Below are 16,438 nucleotides of genomic sequence, written 5' to 3'. Positions count from 1 at the left end.
TGGCATCTAAACCAAGTAAGAAGGAAGTTAGTGCTTGAAAAAGTGGTGAGTGAATGCATTGTGCAAATGGGACCAAACAATAGTTGTGAAAGTAAATGAATGGAAAGGCAGGAGATTCTTTGACTCTCAGGTGAATCAAACCCTAAATAACACCTCCCCTGAAATTCTCCAAAGGTTCTGGACAGTGTGACTTAAACAACTTGTACACAGCTTGAACTGTCATGAAGATTTCTCAAAAGGCTCACTGTAGATTTCCTCTACCCAGTCAGCATATGATTTTATTTACTTACAATTTCTCAGAAATACATCCTTTGAGAAAAGCAGGGTCCATCAGTACAACAACTATATCCCTTTTTATTTTAAAGTATTTTAAATTGTTTTAATGCACCAACCAATAAGCAAATCATCATTAAAACCAAACAGCCTATTAGAGCCCCATCCTTAAGTGCTGTTTTGTCTCTCTGCTTATTATTCTCTCAACAGCGATAAAACAGAAATCATATGACCAAATGTGAATGCCAATACATTTCCAGGATAATCTGAGCGACAAAAAAATAGAATCCTGTAATGCCATCTCAAATAATCTTCAGAAAACTGTTAGGAGGGCAAAAAGCCCATAAAGTAAGGCGCAAGGGTAGGCAATGAGAAGCTGCTGTCCTTCCATGGCCAAGGCTGAAGTGAAAATTTTGGAGGCTGAGAGACTACACCAGCCAATGATGACCAGTGCCAACACAGTTCCAAAGGTGCCCCTAGAGCAAAGACAAAGGAGATGGTTATCTTACACCAGGAGAAAAAGAGGTTATTGAATCACAGCTGCCTCTGAAATGTCCTTGGTACAATATTTATAACCACTTTCTCAATTTGTAAAAGGAGGTTGAGGAACCACAGGAACTCAAAGGCCTCAGCTATTTAGAAAATTTTTGAATCAAGTTCACCATTAGAAGCTAAATATTTTATAGGGTGGTAAAAACTCAGATTATTGGAAACAGAAGAATTGACCTGCTGTCACTCTCATGAGTCAACATTCAAATCCCAACTTCCGAAATTCTTTTATATAAGCTATGTTTAGAGACTTCTTTTACAGCTACAGATTTCTTTTCCCCACTTTCTTCCTAAATTTACCCCCAGTATGAGCAGAAAAATGACTGGACTCGCACTCCAGTGGGGTTCCTACTCCCCAGCGCTCCCAGGTCCATGTCCTGGGTTTTTGTCTAGGACAGCAAAGCCTGACACAGCTCAGGGAGGGAACAGATGCAGCAGTAAGGCACAGATGTGTGTGGCCTCCCACCTCATTGCTGAAGATCACTTTGGCAAATAAACGTGTGGATTTTTATAATATCAAAATGAATTTGTTCAAATTGGTATCTTCAAAAAGTAACTGTGGAGACAATTGGTTCTTTAGGAAGAAATGGGAGTGAAGTGACTTTAAAAAATTGCAAAGTGAAATGGTCATTAGGTCAAGTGCTGCTAAGTACCAGCATATTGTTCTAGCCACTGTCAAACTATACTGCCTCACTTGATCCTGGCTGAATCTGAAATTGAGAATTGTGTTTATTATTTGTGAGAATGACAGAAATACCTACTTTTAATAATTGAACCAAAGCAAAATAAGTGAAAAAGTGTACAATATAGCTTATGATGCCTTAGATTATAAACAAACGAAAAATATTTTAAAACACTCTAGTAAATATTACATTTGTAGGTTTAGTTAATATCTATTAGAAATAAAATTTAGAGTGATTCAATTTACAGGTTTTGGTGAACAAAAATGTGAGATTATATATAATTCATTTGAATGTTATAGTAATATGCCCAAAAAGGCAATTTCAGTTTAATGGTCTTAGAGATCAGATAGCTTATTCCCCATTAATATAATTTAAAGGATTTCTAATTCATCCTTTACATTTCAGAATGAAAATCTAATGAAAAATGTCCAGACCTCTGATGATTCTCAAAATTCAAGAGTTGTAGTTTTTATTTTCTTTCCCTAATAATCTGGAGTCATTTAAGATACCCCAAAGCTAAACTTTGATGGAAATAATGTCTAAAACCTAGAATTTTTAAATGGTTGATCATTATAGTATTCTTTGGCAAAAGCATCTGACAAAATGGAAGTTGTAAAACTGAACTCTGTAGTAACTTGTCAAACATCTGTACCAAACAACATAGTAAACAGAACAGCTTGCTAAGGAACATGATATACAAAAAGTGGAATTTTTCCATGGACAAGACTCAATAAATACACCTTTAACTCACATTGTACTTATACCTTCAAAGTTTCCATTTTCTGTTGTATTCCTCTCTTTTAAGTGTTAAGCACTTGCTGGTAAAGTAAGAGTTTGCTCTGTTATTCTCAAGACTATTACTTTCAAAATGAAACCATATTAAAACAAAAAAAGCATTTCCATCTATGTCATTCTCAATAACATTATGAAGAAAATATCTGAGATTATATCTAAACAAAAATATTAAAGTCTTTCTAAAATATTTATCTGGCATTGGCAAAATTGTAATATCCTATCCAGTATAGTGTTGATAACCTAAAACTTGGATCATCCAAGAAAAAAAAATGTGAATTGTGTCTCCTTTGGATGTGGAAGAATGAGCACTGATGGCAAATGTTTATTTCTAATTGGATTTGGAGCATGGCAGGTGACAAAGGACTACGTAATTACTTACTCTTCCCAACCAAAGTGGTAGTGATATGCACTGCCCTGGGAAAGTGCCCGACAGAAGCATATCTACTGAATCATCATTATTATTTTTGAATTGCAAATACTATCTGCCCAGGAAGTAAAAAAGAAAAAAAAATATTGACTGAGCATATATGCTATAAAGTTCTCTAGCAGTAATATCCTCATTAGGCTTCCTGGGAATTCTGCACTGCCAGGAGTCCAGCTGAGAAAGAACACTTGCTTCCCGCCTAGAAGGCAGAGTGCTTGGGAGCTGAAGCAATTTGTCAGTGTGCACCGGGCACTTACTCTTCTTAATTCAAACAAGTGAATTTTCTGTTGTTGGTTATATTACCCATGACGATAGTTCATACTGAAGGATGTGACAACTTACAAAGTGCCAATTTTAAACATAACTTCGTTTAATTTATTTTTTAAATCATCGAAATAGGAACAGCACCTGAGCCAAAACCGACCTACTTTCCTGAATCTGTATGTAGCTTTTAATAGCCAGTTTCCCCAATCCCACTACTAACATGATCAGAAAGAGGCTAACTGTTGTACTGGTGTGGCAAACCCTAGCGATGATTGTGCAGGTGGGGTCAATTAGCACACACAGACACTTACTGCAGTGAAAAGAAGATGGCACAGCTGGACAGGATGACCATGGGTATCAGGCAGTAACCCAGAACACTCGCCACGCAGCCACAGGACACCCCTGAAGAGCTCATCAAGTTTAGTAAGGCGTGAATCCCTAAGCAGCCAATGGCACTCGTGCCATACACGTAACCAAACTGGACTTTTCCTGCCTGAAACAACGGGAAGAAAACGGTTTGAACATAGAACAAACATCAAGAAGAAATCAGATTGTCAACAAAGCAGAGAGTATTTTCGAATCAATCAGCTCAATGCTGCTCATGTCTTTGTAGTATAAGTCTCGAGACTGGGAGTTCTGGAAAAAATACTGCCTGTTATACGGATTCAGGTCATGAAAACAAACACCACCACCCCCCCTCCTTGAACTATACGTGAGATGGCACAAGCGTGCTTATATTTCCAGATTTATATTTTTTATCATAGATTGCCTATTGGGGTACTAGGCATAGGTAAGGATATATTTTTCTCCCCATATCTGTTGAACAATTAAATGGATGAATAAGTTAATGAAAACATTCCAATTTAGTCTTGGAGATTTACAAAACATATTAGTAATATTAGCAAATACCTGTCAGATTTACTATGTCCAGTCCTATTCTAAAGATTTCACATATATTAATTTATTTAATCCACACAACATAATTAGTTGGTACCATTGTTGTACCCATTATACACATGAGGAAACTGAGGTGCAGAGAGGTTAAGGAACTTGCCCAAGGTAAAATAATGGTAAGCAGTGGAGCTCAGTTTTGAATCCAGGCAGTCCAGCTCTAAAATTTAGGTCTTTAACACCTGCAGGAGCTCTAACAAGTCATAAACAAGGGGACTTATTTAACCTTATTTAAGCCAGTATACCCCAAACTTATCTGACCCCAGAATCCTTTGTTTTCATAATGCCTATTACCAGCTTAACTGAACAGACTTTATGAAAAACTGATTTATATAAACCAACTGATAGCAAATCACAAAAGAGGTATTGTTAAAGGAAGTCAGTAGTGTTCAGGATAGACCACTGACCTGAGGATTCATCAAAATAGCCATCACCCACAGAGCACTAGAGACTTGTTCCTGAGCCAGCACCGTTAAACTCATCCAGGGAAAGTCACAATCTACTACTGATTCAACAGAGGATATTTTAATGTTTGCTACCCGAGGATGCCAAAGCTCCAGTAAAGAATGCATGTCATTTTTATATATATACATTAAGCTGGTTAGAAATTCTAGATAAAGATTGAGGAGGCTGACTCCAGTTTTCATGGGAATTATTTGAAAACAGCAGAGGATCTGGTAAGTTGATTCAGAGAGAGAGCTTTTTAGCTGTCCTTTTTTTCTGCTCCATAGCTGTCCTTATGTCTTACAGAATAAAGAGATATTTATTTTGTAATTAATTAATGGAGAATATCATGACTGTTTTAATGTTTAAAATTGTCCGGCTATTTTGAAGTTTTCTTCCTCTGCAGTTGGGGAAGTTGATCACTACAAAGTTCTTTCACAAAATGTCCCTGGGCTATGCTGCAGAATTCTTTGCTGCATTAGTCATAATAAGTCCTCCTGGCTATTTTGTGAAATAATGCCAATAATGCTAATGGGCATGCTAAAAGAAACACATCAGTTATGCACTGCTCTATTGGGTGAGTTTGCTCCACTTGGAAAATAGTGACAATTTCAAATCACTTTCACGTATTAGAGAAACATTCTACTTAATATTTTAATTGGGTGGGATAATTCTGAGGTAGGAATAGTTGTAATGGTGAAACACAACTTCCCTGTACCCAAAGGACACATAGCTGGTCCATGACCCTAACCAGTTTTGTGCATGGGGTAAATAGAGGGTGGATAAAACTAATTTGGTAGTAAAATTGTCCTTTTCCATATCAGTTACTGACCTCTCTCCTTATCTCTTACTTTTGTTAGTTTATCTAATTTGAGGTACAATTCCATCTGGCAGGGCCAGTCCCATTTTTTAAGTTGTTTCAAATTCTAACAAGAACTTGTAATTGAAATGGAAAATAAATGTTCAATTTCTTTTTAAATTCAAAATTTTTAGGTCAGCCTTGTACCACCCTTATTACTACATCTTTACTTGAAATACTTCTTATTCTTCTGATTATGCTTTTATATTGGCTGTGCATGTTCCTTTTCCAGATCACACTCTTAGCTCTACTAGAAAAATTAAATGGAGCCATAGCTTTAAAACACTTGTGTTCATGGTTTGGGGGGTGAAAATAATTTTAAGAGGAAGAATAAGTAAAGTTAAATTTGTGTTGAGTGTTTGAAGCAGTTCTTTTTAGTTTGCTTCCTTCAACATGAAGAAAGTCCACTAAAAGGTGTTGTGCCTTATATAATTATAAATCATAATAAGTGATGAGTATGTGACTATGAATCTTACGCCTCCAGAGATAATGAACAGATTTGAATATTGTTTCTGGATTTAGTTTTGCTTTCTCTAGTACAATGCATATACCAGCCCATAAAAATCATCTTTTACATTTTAATTTTAGATATCCAGGGCAGGGTTAACAGCCTCAAATGGACTCTGAGTTAAATTTGGCTTTATTAATATCCAGTGGAGTTTTTCGGTCCTTATTGTTCTACATGTATCAGAATCAATTCTGAAGTGACCACATCTAATGGTAAAGTTGAAGTGAAAATATTTGCCTAAAAAGTTTGAGAAAATATGCACTTTTACACATTCCCTAAAATTTCACAACTGAAACGAACCTTAAGAACCACTTATATAAACCTCCTTTTTGATCTTCAAAATGAAAAAAATGAAGGCCAAGAAATAGGAAAACAAAAAAAAAAAAGGTTCAGGATTACACCTGGAGGCAAAGTTAGGGGCAGATCCAATTTTTCCACTTTCAGTTGAGTTCTTTGCCTGTATTACTTTGCACTTAAAACAAAAGAGAGGATATTTAAATAATTCCAACTAACATTATGTACCCAAAAAAGATCTTAATGGGATTAATGCTTTCCTTTAAGAGGTGGTAATAGTAATATTTTCTACAGAAAAACAAAGAGCTGTTATATTACAAATTACCTGAAAAAGAAAGATGAGTTAATATATTAAATTGATTGTTTCTGACAATTTGATTAATTGACATGGTCTTACTTAGCAGCTTAATCTAAGATTATCAAATTACTATGACAAAGACAGAAGGGACGTTAGAGACTAAATTAAAACTCTGGTTGATATAGTGTTAGATTAGTTGAGTATTTGCATTTGCTGTAGTTCAAAGGAAGAAATAAGATGCTATAACTAAGTACCATTGTATTGGGTAAATATGATGTGATTATTGACCACACTACAATGCAGAAATTATATTTCTATCAGAATTTCGATTAGTATTATGTAATTAATAATGAAAAGTGAAGACTCATTTAGTTGCAAATACATTTTACAGCTATTTTTGAGAAGTATAGCTGCATTAGGGAAGTGGATAGCTGTAAGAAAGGAAAGTGAAATGAGTAGTTATTTTAAGGACTTTTCTTAGAATCTTTAATTTCCTATATTACCTCTCTTGCCAAATTTATCTCTTTGTGCCCTAATGAAACTGTACTTGTCAGACTGGCTTGACCATCTTGTTCATCCTCTGTTTTTAATGTATTGTCATTACCTCCTTAACACAAAATCATAGACCTTTCTCATTTCTTCTTTTTCTTCCCTTCTTTGGGTGGAGAAATCATTTTTCTAAACTATAAGCTAGAATACCTTCTAAACTTAACCTAGGTGGAAATATGTTTTTCTTTTTGGATGACTCTGAATATCATTACTCCCAGATTTAAAGAATGAAAGAGGCCCATACACAAGACAAATGGAGATGTCAGGGGAAAAATTGCCTTCATAAAAAACAGAAAACTAAAATGATACGGGAAATATACAGATTGAATAAACAAATCACTGCTTATCGTTGCAAGTCAATTTATTCATAATAGCCTAACCAGAAACAAGGAGACTCATCTCATACCTAACAGAATATTTGAAATAGTCTAGAGATAGCTACACCCCAGCAATGAAAATGATGAGTAAATAGAGGGGATTTGTCCAATGTCACAACAGAAATCTCACAGAAAACAAGAAATAAAATTTCAGCCCTCTGTTTCCCAAATCCATGTGTTCCTCCAACTTTTTCAGATCGACAGTCTTTTCTAAACAACAAAAAAGACTTAAATTACAAGAAAATCATTTATATGATTTCCTGCTTTGTTGAAAATCTGTCTTGGTGATTTGATTTTTGAAATTCTATTTAAATTTACATTTTTTATCTGTTGTAATACATGATGGCAGTTTCTCTGTGTCATTATGGTTCTATTAAATATGTCTCTCTCACCAAAAAAAAATGTAGTTATGAATCAAACAATTTTCACTTCATAAAGTGATATACTTTCTTCCGTATTTACGAAGACCTCTTCAAAAATGACATTTGAAAGGACATGCATTAAAATCTGGTACTTGGCTGTGGTGTATGCAGAAGTAGAAATATAATGCTGAAAACATGAAACTTAGATAAACCAATGTTAGCTTAAAAAAAGGAAAATGTAGTGCTTGCTGCTGTCCATTACCAGAAGTAGGGAAGCTCCTAGGACCCCACAGAACAGGATGGGCCCAGTGAGGTCTGTTTCATTCATAATGCTGCCATCTGCTGGCTTCAGTGGGTTTAACACTGTCAATGTTTTTTGCCGTATGTGATCAAAATTAATTCCAAGTTCTATAAAGAAGAAGGGGGAGGAGATAATATAAATATAGAAAAATAAGCATGAGTAATATTCTTTAATTAAAGTTAACAAATATTATTAATTTACTTAGCACTTTAATCTGATTGTTATACCTTCATAGTTTAAAGTTCTACGTAATATATAGCAACCTTGAAACAAAAAAAAAGACTTTTTATTCCCACACAATGAGCTGAAAGATATATTTTAGAGAAATAATTCCATCAAGGAAAAATTTCCCTACCTTCTGCAGCAAATAGAAGCTTAAAATGCAGCCAAAAATGAGGAAATGGACATTATACAGTAAAAATAAAATATAATGGTAGCTAACAAACGAAAAGTCCCATCTTAATGCCCACTGAGATATTTCTTTTTCCTGCATTTTCTATTGCTAACACTTCTGAAACTTGTCCTACCAAACACGCATAATTTTCAATTAGCAGTGTTATCTAATCTAAAGACACTTAGCCTAGGTCTGGGATTTTACTTATACTCCGCCTGATGAGAAGAGCAATACCATGCTAACTGCCTGAAACTCCACAGAGGAGAAAAGGCAATGGCTCATTCAGCAAGTAAAAGCAATCATGGCGTGCATACATATTTTAATAAGGTCAGTGCTCTGTGTTGTTGAGTCTGTGTATTCAGAGATTAAATTCTTCAGACAATTAACCTTTCCCTTTTATGAGTGGTGATGCTAGAATAAAATATCCAAAAGCAGTGGGCTCAGTGTCCATGAGTCTACACTCAATTAGTAATTTCTAATTATTTCTCCAATGCCTTGTTTTTCGAAGAATTCTGACTGCCCCTTTACAGACCCCGCTGCTAGATTCTGCTCCTCTTATATCTTTTTCATTAAAAAAAACAAAACAACCAGCCATTTGACATCCACTGAATATAGAAATAAATGCCAACATCACACCAGTTACTTTCCTCACCACTCCTATAAAGATAAACTTTAAGATGCATCTGGAGTAGAAAAAAAAAGGACATTCACAAAGGAGAATATAACATCACCACTTAGGAACCAGTAATCAAGCTGGTTACCCTCCTTCTCTCATTTTAAATTTGAATATGGGTGAGGTGGAGGTTAGGAAAAACTGGAGCTAAACTACTAGAAAGTACATACATTTGAGCTAAAAAGAGTGGAATTCTTTTTAACTGAATATTTTTACTGAATTTTGCTGTAAGCCTTACAAGATTTACATGTGTTGTTCTTACTGACGTGCATTGAGGCTGGTACTGTTATTTTATTCCTACTTTGTGCATCAGATGGCTGAGGTTTGGAGTGATGAACTTTTCCAAAGTCACAGAGCCAGTAATAGAAAACTAAATAAATAAAATAGTTCAATTAAAAAATGGACAGAAGAACTGAACAGAAATTTTTCCACAGAAGACATACAAATGGCCAACAGGTACATAAAAATGTGCTCAACACCATTAATCATCAGGGAAATGCAAATCAGAACCACAATATCATCTCACATCTGTTAGAATGGCTAACATCAAAAAGACAAGAAATAAGTGTTGGCAAGGATGTAGAGAAAAGGGAACATTTGTGCACTCTTCGTGGGAATGTTTATTGGTGCAGCCAGTATGGAGAACAGTATGGGGGTTCCTCAAAATGTTTTTTAAAAATAGAACTACTGGGCTTTCCTGGTGGCGCAGTGGTTGAGAGTCCGCCTGCCGATGCAGGGGACACGGGTTCGTGCCCCGGTCTGGGAAGATCCCACATGCTGTGGAGTGGCTGGGCCCATGAGCCATGGCCGCTGAGCCTGCGTGTCTGGAGCCTGTGCTCCGCAGTGGGAGAGGCCACAACAGTGAGAGGCCCGCGTACCGCAAAAAAAAAAAAAAAAAAAAGTAAATAAAAAATAAAACTACTGTATGATCCAGCCATGCCACTTCTGGGAATATATCTGAAGGAAACAAAAACAGGATATCAAAGAGATATCTGCACCCCCGTGCTGAAAGCAGCAACTGCCTAGACATGGAAACAACCAAAGTGTACACTGATGGATGAATGTGTAAAAAAGTTGTGGTATATATATATATATAACAATTTTTTTATAAATAATTTTTTATATATACATACATTGGAATACTATTCAGTCATTAAAAAAACAAGGAAATCCTGTCATTTGTGACAACATGAATGGCCCTTGAGGGCATTTTTCTAAGTGAAATAAGCCAGACAGAGAAAGTCAAATACTGCATGGTATCACTGGTATGCAGAGTCTAAAAAAATTTTAAGTCAAACTCATAGAGTTTGAGCAGAAAAGTGGTTGCCAGGGGCTAGGGATAGGGTACAAAACAAGAGGGTACAAAAGAAAAAAATAACCCATGCTTTTAATCATATAGCTGTTGTTGAGTCAATATGCATCCAATCTCATAAGGTTTGTAGTTTTTTGAAGTGAGCCCAGTTCTCCCATGTGAAGGATTGTCTCCCTAAATCATTGGTACCTGCCATTCAACTTCCCTTCCCAGGATTTAGTAACGCTCTTTGGTCAGAGACAGGGTATAATTCAACTTCTTTTATAGTTGTGTATACCACCTAAACACTTTGCAAAGCTGACATTCTACACACAGAATACTAGATGAACTTTCAATGATCGCCATGACATACAGGGACCTTGCTCTAACAGGGGCCTAGACGTTTTTAGAAGGTCAGCCAGACATTGCCCGAACTAGGATAGAAAGTGTATCTTTCACTCTTTTCACATCCAGGTTGACAATTGATAGCCAACCCAAGCTTGAAAAGAAAGAATTTGAATTTAATTTGAATTAAATAGTGAGCAAATCATTTACATTTCAACTTCCCTTTTTAGTTTCACAGTGTATTTATATATTTCTTAATGAACATACACTTTGGAGTATATGAGTAGTTCACCAACTTAAAATAGGTTAGAATGTCCAATGTGATTTTTAAAATAGCAGAAGATTTTAAAAATTGAGAAATACTATAGTTTAAATGAATTTCACCTGAGGCTTATGTTGTCTTCAAACTTTATTTTCAATTTATATATTTACGTTAACAATATGTTTTCAGTATTTACCACAATAAAGTGGCCTTTAATTCAAAATGCCTTTCTCCTCTAAAAGCATAATCATTATTCCTGAAGAAACCCAGATGAAAATGCTTTATGAGACATTATTACTGATATCAGCCATTTATTTGATGGCATAATTAACTTTTGCATGTTTCAACATGGAGTTATGAAACAATGAATGAACATAAGACCTACTAAATATTTTCATAAGAAAAAATATTTTATGTGTTTTTTACCAAAATACATCTCCATAATATTTTGTTTTCAAATTTATTATAAGGTATGCAAATGAGATACCTATTTATCAATGCAAATGAGATACCTAGGTATCTCATTTGATACCTAGATACCTAGGTATCAATAGATACCTATTATAAGGTATGCAAATAGATACCCTAATATAACAACTTATTTTACAAGATAAAAAAAGATGAAACTGCTGTGAAATTTGAATGCAAAATTTATTGTTTTGCTGTCATCTAGTGGTAGTAAAGTATACAATATATATGTTATAAAAATGAATTAATATCTTTGTTTACTATGCAAATTGTGGCACTGGCCTTTCAAATGTAAACATCAGGCTATGCTACAAATGTAAATACCAAATATCACAGTAATTTTTCTAGTCTGACAGATTTGAATTGACTATTATTCTTCAAGATGCATTTGTTAACATTGATTATACATGACCAAATAGCAAAGGTTATTATTCTTACATAAAACGAAACAAGTCTTTTAGACAACTAAGTGTTTAAGGAATAAATCAGTGCACTTTCAAATAGCATGTTTTTGTGCAAGGGATGTTAATTATTATAACTTCATAATTTTATAGGTTGTTTTGGTGTACGCTCAATAAAAACTAGCAAATGTCTTTTATCATCTTATCCTAGAAATCCTGCCTATGGTCTTTTTATATCTTTTAGACAGATGAGGGTTGAGGCTTTCACAAAGTCACCCAGCCTGAAGAACATATTGGATCAGAGTCTAGAAATTTCATAGACTCAAAATGCAAAATTATATCAGATACTCTCTCTTCTAATATACAATATATTTGGTGGAGATAATCACAAAGAGAAAACAAAACAATCTAGGAATTTCTCTGAGATGTAGTAGGAGGGGAAATCTAGTATATTTCCTATTTGAAATTTAAGAAGACATCATGGGAGAATGTATTTGAGTTTAGAATATTAGAATGGAGGCATCTGAGACAAGTAGAAAAAATTATTTTCAGTAAATGTTACAGGAAAAATTGATTAATCATTAAAGAAAAAAACAAAGTTAAATTCTACTTCATGTACTAACCTAAAACAATTTTCAATGAATCAAAAATTTAAGTGAAAAACAAAAAGATAATTTAAAAATTTAAGAATCTACAAGAGGATATAAGCAGTATCTAGAGCTGGAGAAATATATTCTAAACAAAAGAGCAATTGGAAAGAAAAGTTACCAAGAAAAATATTGTGGAGTTAAAAACATAAACATGATTAATAAAATGACTATATGCCCTAATATCCCACAAACAAATTAGATGGCAAACACAACCTAGGAAAAAAAGCTTGAAATACATATTCCAGACAATAATTAATATCTTTACCATATAAATATCTCTACAAATAATAAAGGAAAGGAAAAATCTTAAGATTCCAATAGGAAATCTGGCAAAGAACTTGAAAAACAGAAAGAAGTAAAAACATGTAAAACAATAAACATACGAAAAAACATATAAAACAGTCAATAAACATATGAAAAAAATGTCTAACTTTTCTAGTAACCAAGAAATAAAAAGTATTCTTTTTTGCCTTTTTGCCTATCAAATTAACAAAGACATTTCATATTCTACTATGGAGGTCTGTTGGCTCATTATTTTTCTAGATGAGCCTGACAGTATAAATGACTTTTGACCCAGTAATCCCAATGTTATAGTTCCATCCTAAGGACAGATTCTGTACAGGTCAAAGTTTTTACTATGATATTCACCAAAGCATTATTGATTATAAAGAATGACCTCTATGGTAGATTTAAATTATAGTACTTGTATATAGTAAAATATTATGAAGCCATTACATGTCATATTTTCAAATAACATTTAATGACTTTAAAGAATGCCTGTATAGAAATGCTTATGATATAAAGTAACTTTAAAAAATATAAAACTTTATGCCCATAGTATGATCCAACTTTTATTTTTAAGTATTTACCAATATATTCATAGTCAAAGAAATATACTATTTCATTTTTTAGTGTATATATGTATATATTCATAGAAAAACAGAATAAAGGGTGGAAGAAATTACATCAAATTATTAATGATATGTCTCAGAGACAAAATTTTTGGTGATTTTTAAATATTTTTATTCATATGTTTCTATATTTTCCAAATTTCTATTTTGAATATAGATTAATTTTATAATTAGTCAATTGATAGTTTTTTTTATGTAGAGATGTTGGTGGAGTCAAGGAAAATTCTTGATGAGAATGGCTTATAACTTTCAGATGTTAGATATCAGATGCAGAGGCAAATTAGAATGAATTGGTTAAGCGTAATTGATCCAAAAACGTAACTGGCTTCTAAAGAGCCAACAAATCGATTATATAAATCTCTGTGCTTTTCTGAATGGTTTAAATCTTTCCTCTTTTCTTAATTTGAAGGCAAAGAGAGAAGAATGTTTTACTATCAGGGGGCTGGCTGTGTTCATAAGAAGCAAACAATGATCTTTTGATGTGAAATATTGGGAATTTTAGCCTATCCCTTTTCACTGGACTACATACAAAAGAGTTAGAGCAGTTAGCCTGTGAATATTTCTCCTTGGCTTCCAAATTTTTTTTTTTTTTTTTTTTTTTTTCCGGTGCGCGGACCTCTCACTGCTGTGGCCTCTCCCGTTGCGGAGCACAGGCTCCGGACGCGCAGACTCAGCGGCCATGGCTCACGGGCCCAGCCGCTCCGCGGCATGTGGGATCTTCCCAGACGGGGGCACAAAGCCGTGTCCCCTGCATCGGCAGGCGGACTCTCAACCACGGCACCACCAGGGAAGCCCGTTGGCTTCCAAATATAAATCTCCTTGAACTTTAGTTTTCTAGCATCATGTTGACATTCCTTAAGAACAAAAGTGGCAGATATAAATTGGCTGGATTAAAAAAAAAAAATCCATGGATGGAAGATGCCTGAAATCTTTGGGGGCCACTTTTAACTGCAAGGGTCCCTAGGTTTCCTTGCCACCAACAGTGCTATTTACTGGAATCATATTTCTTCCCACTTGGTCGTATCTATCTGAGATGTGCGGGCTCACATGAGCCAGGAAGGGGAAAAAAACCTGTCTTTTCTCCATGACAACAAAAAAAGAGTACTGAGAAACTACCCACTTTGCTCCCAGGCAAACATAGCAGAAAATAGTAAGATATGCTTGTGGTTACTCTGATATAATCACTCTGCCAAAAGATGTCTTCACTGTTGTCTAGATATGGTCAGGGAGTCCACATTCAAGAAACAGTGAAGAAACATTTAAAAACTGCAAGACTAGCACAGCAATAGCTCGTATCTACTTCCAATTGTCCCCACACATACAGGAGACAAACTCCCAAAGGTTTAAGTGTGTTGGTCTGGCAGACTCTTGTTTATATGTGGAATAATCACATAAAACACTGTGTGCGGCATGCTGACAGCGCACATTAAGAGCTGATTATTGCTATTGTTCTTTGAGCTGTACACACATTAATAGCACTTCCTTAACTTATCTTCTAGTAAAGGAGGCTCTTCATCAAAACTGTCAATGTAAGAAGATGGTGAATAATAATCCTGGTTGGATGCTGGCTGAAAGAATTGTCCCGCATAACTGGATGACACGAGCATCTCTGGTGGGACGAAGGCAGCCTGAGGCTGCTCACTGGCTTGTTGTCTAGAAAAAGGAAAATACTGATATTTACACATCTAAGAAAGGGCTATTACGACAAATCAAGGAAGGAAACTACCATTTTCCTTTTATGATTTCTCCTAGTTTTTATGACTATTTACCCATGAAAGAATTAACTTGCTTGACGTTTAAATTTAATCAAAAAAAGTGACTAGTTGTGAGAAAACTCTCTAGAAGAATGATCCATATTGACTAACATGTATTGATAATTTACAACGTGCTGGCCACTCTCCTTCACATTTTCTCACGTAATTAAAACTCTGCAAGGTAAAAACCGTAGTTTTAACCCCATCTGACAGAAAAAGAAATACAGGTTCATGGAGACTGAATGACTTGCCTGGTAACACACAATAACATTCAGGTGCTGGACTGTGAACTGAAACTGTCTGAGCAGTGCCCTGATCCCTACACAATGCTGCTTTTTCACTGGTTTGCAGGGACAGTCACCAAACAGGACATTCCCTATAAATCTGTGGAGGCAGCAAGTAAAAAATCATAGTCATACTAAGTGAAGTCAGACAGACAGAGAAAGACAAATATCATATGCTATTGCTTATATGTAGAATCTAAAAAAAAAAAAAAGATACAAATGAACTTATTTACAAAACAGAAATAGACCCACAGACATAGAAAACAAACTTATGGTTACTAAAGGGGAAAGAGGGGGAGGGATAAATTAGGAGTTTGGAATTAACATATACACACTACTATGTTTAAAATAGATAATCAACAAGAACCTACTGTATAGCACAGGGAACTATACTCAATATCTTGTAGTAACCTATAATGGAAGAGAATGTAAAAGAAGAATATATATATATATATATATATATATATATATATATATATATATAACTGAATCACTTTGCTGTACACCTGAAACTAACACAACATTGTAAATCAACTATATTTCAATAAAAATTTTTAAAAATCAAAATTTTAATAGTAGTCAATTCATAGGAAAAAAAAAAACACCTAAACTGACCGTTGTCCATCAAGGAGTAGACTTTTTAGCTCTGGCTATTCCCAGACAGTTATTGACAATCAAATTATCTTTGAGAACCTGACTTAAAAGTCTTCCGTAGCTGGCTTCACTGTCCGTCTTTTGAAATGTGCAGTATAGTTTTGTTGAAACACCATATTACAATATTTCCTTGATTGTGCTTCTATTTGGTTTTTATTTCACCATTTGTGTGAGAAAGTTGGAAAGCAATCTTAGTAAATAACTTCTTGCAGGAAGAGAAAGGAAGGAAGAAGAAAGGGCTCATCCATGAGGTTATTTGGTCATTTCAAATTGTTTTTACCGAAAGGAAAGGAAAGGAAAGGGAAGGGAAGGGAAGGGGAGGGGAGGGGAGGGGAGGAGACAAGAGGAGAGGAGAGGAGAGGAGAGGGAAGGAAAGGGAAGGGAAGGGAAGGGAAGGGAAGGGAAGGGAAGGGAAGGGAA

At 34.8% G+C, this 16,438-nt stretch overlaps 1 protein-coding gene across 1 annotated transcript in view; it reads right to left on the bottom strand.

Moving 5' to 3' along the window:
• Nucleotides 1-441: 441 nt before the first annotated feature.
• YIPF7 (Yip1 domain family member 7) overlaps nt 442-16,438 on the bottom strand; it is a 20,596-nt gene continuing 4,599 nt past the window's right edge. Inside the window, exons 2-5 of the mRNA XM_027102804.1 lie at nt 14,821-14,979; nt 7,893-8,040; nt 3,300-3,481; nt 442-749 (exon numbers count right to left, since the gene is read on the bottom strand). Coding sequence (XP_026958605.1) covers nt 587-749; nt 3,300-3,481; nt 7,893-8,040; nt 14,821-14,979 — 652 coding nt within the window. The 3' untranslated portion in view covers nt 442-586. The remainder of the gene's footprint in view (nt 750-3,299; nt 3,482-7,892; nt 8,041-14,820; nt 14,980-16,438) is intronic.

The sequence above is a fragment of the Aethalodelphis obliquidens genome, unplaced genomic scaffold (genome assembly GCF_003676395.1).
Source record: "Aethalodelphis obliquidens isolate GAN/ISIS:26980383/991018 unplaced genomic scaffold, ASM367639v1 scaffold6, whole genome shotgun sequence".
NCBI lineage: Eukaryota > Metazoa > Chordata > Mammalia > Artiodactyla > Delphinidae > Aethalodelphis > Aethalodelphis obliquidens.
The sequence above is the reverse complement of the archived record's forward strand: the minus strand, read 5'-3'. Positions and strand labels throughout refer to the sequence as shown.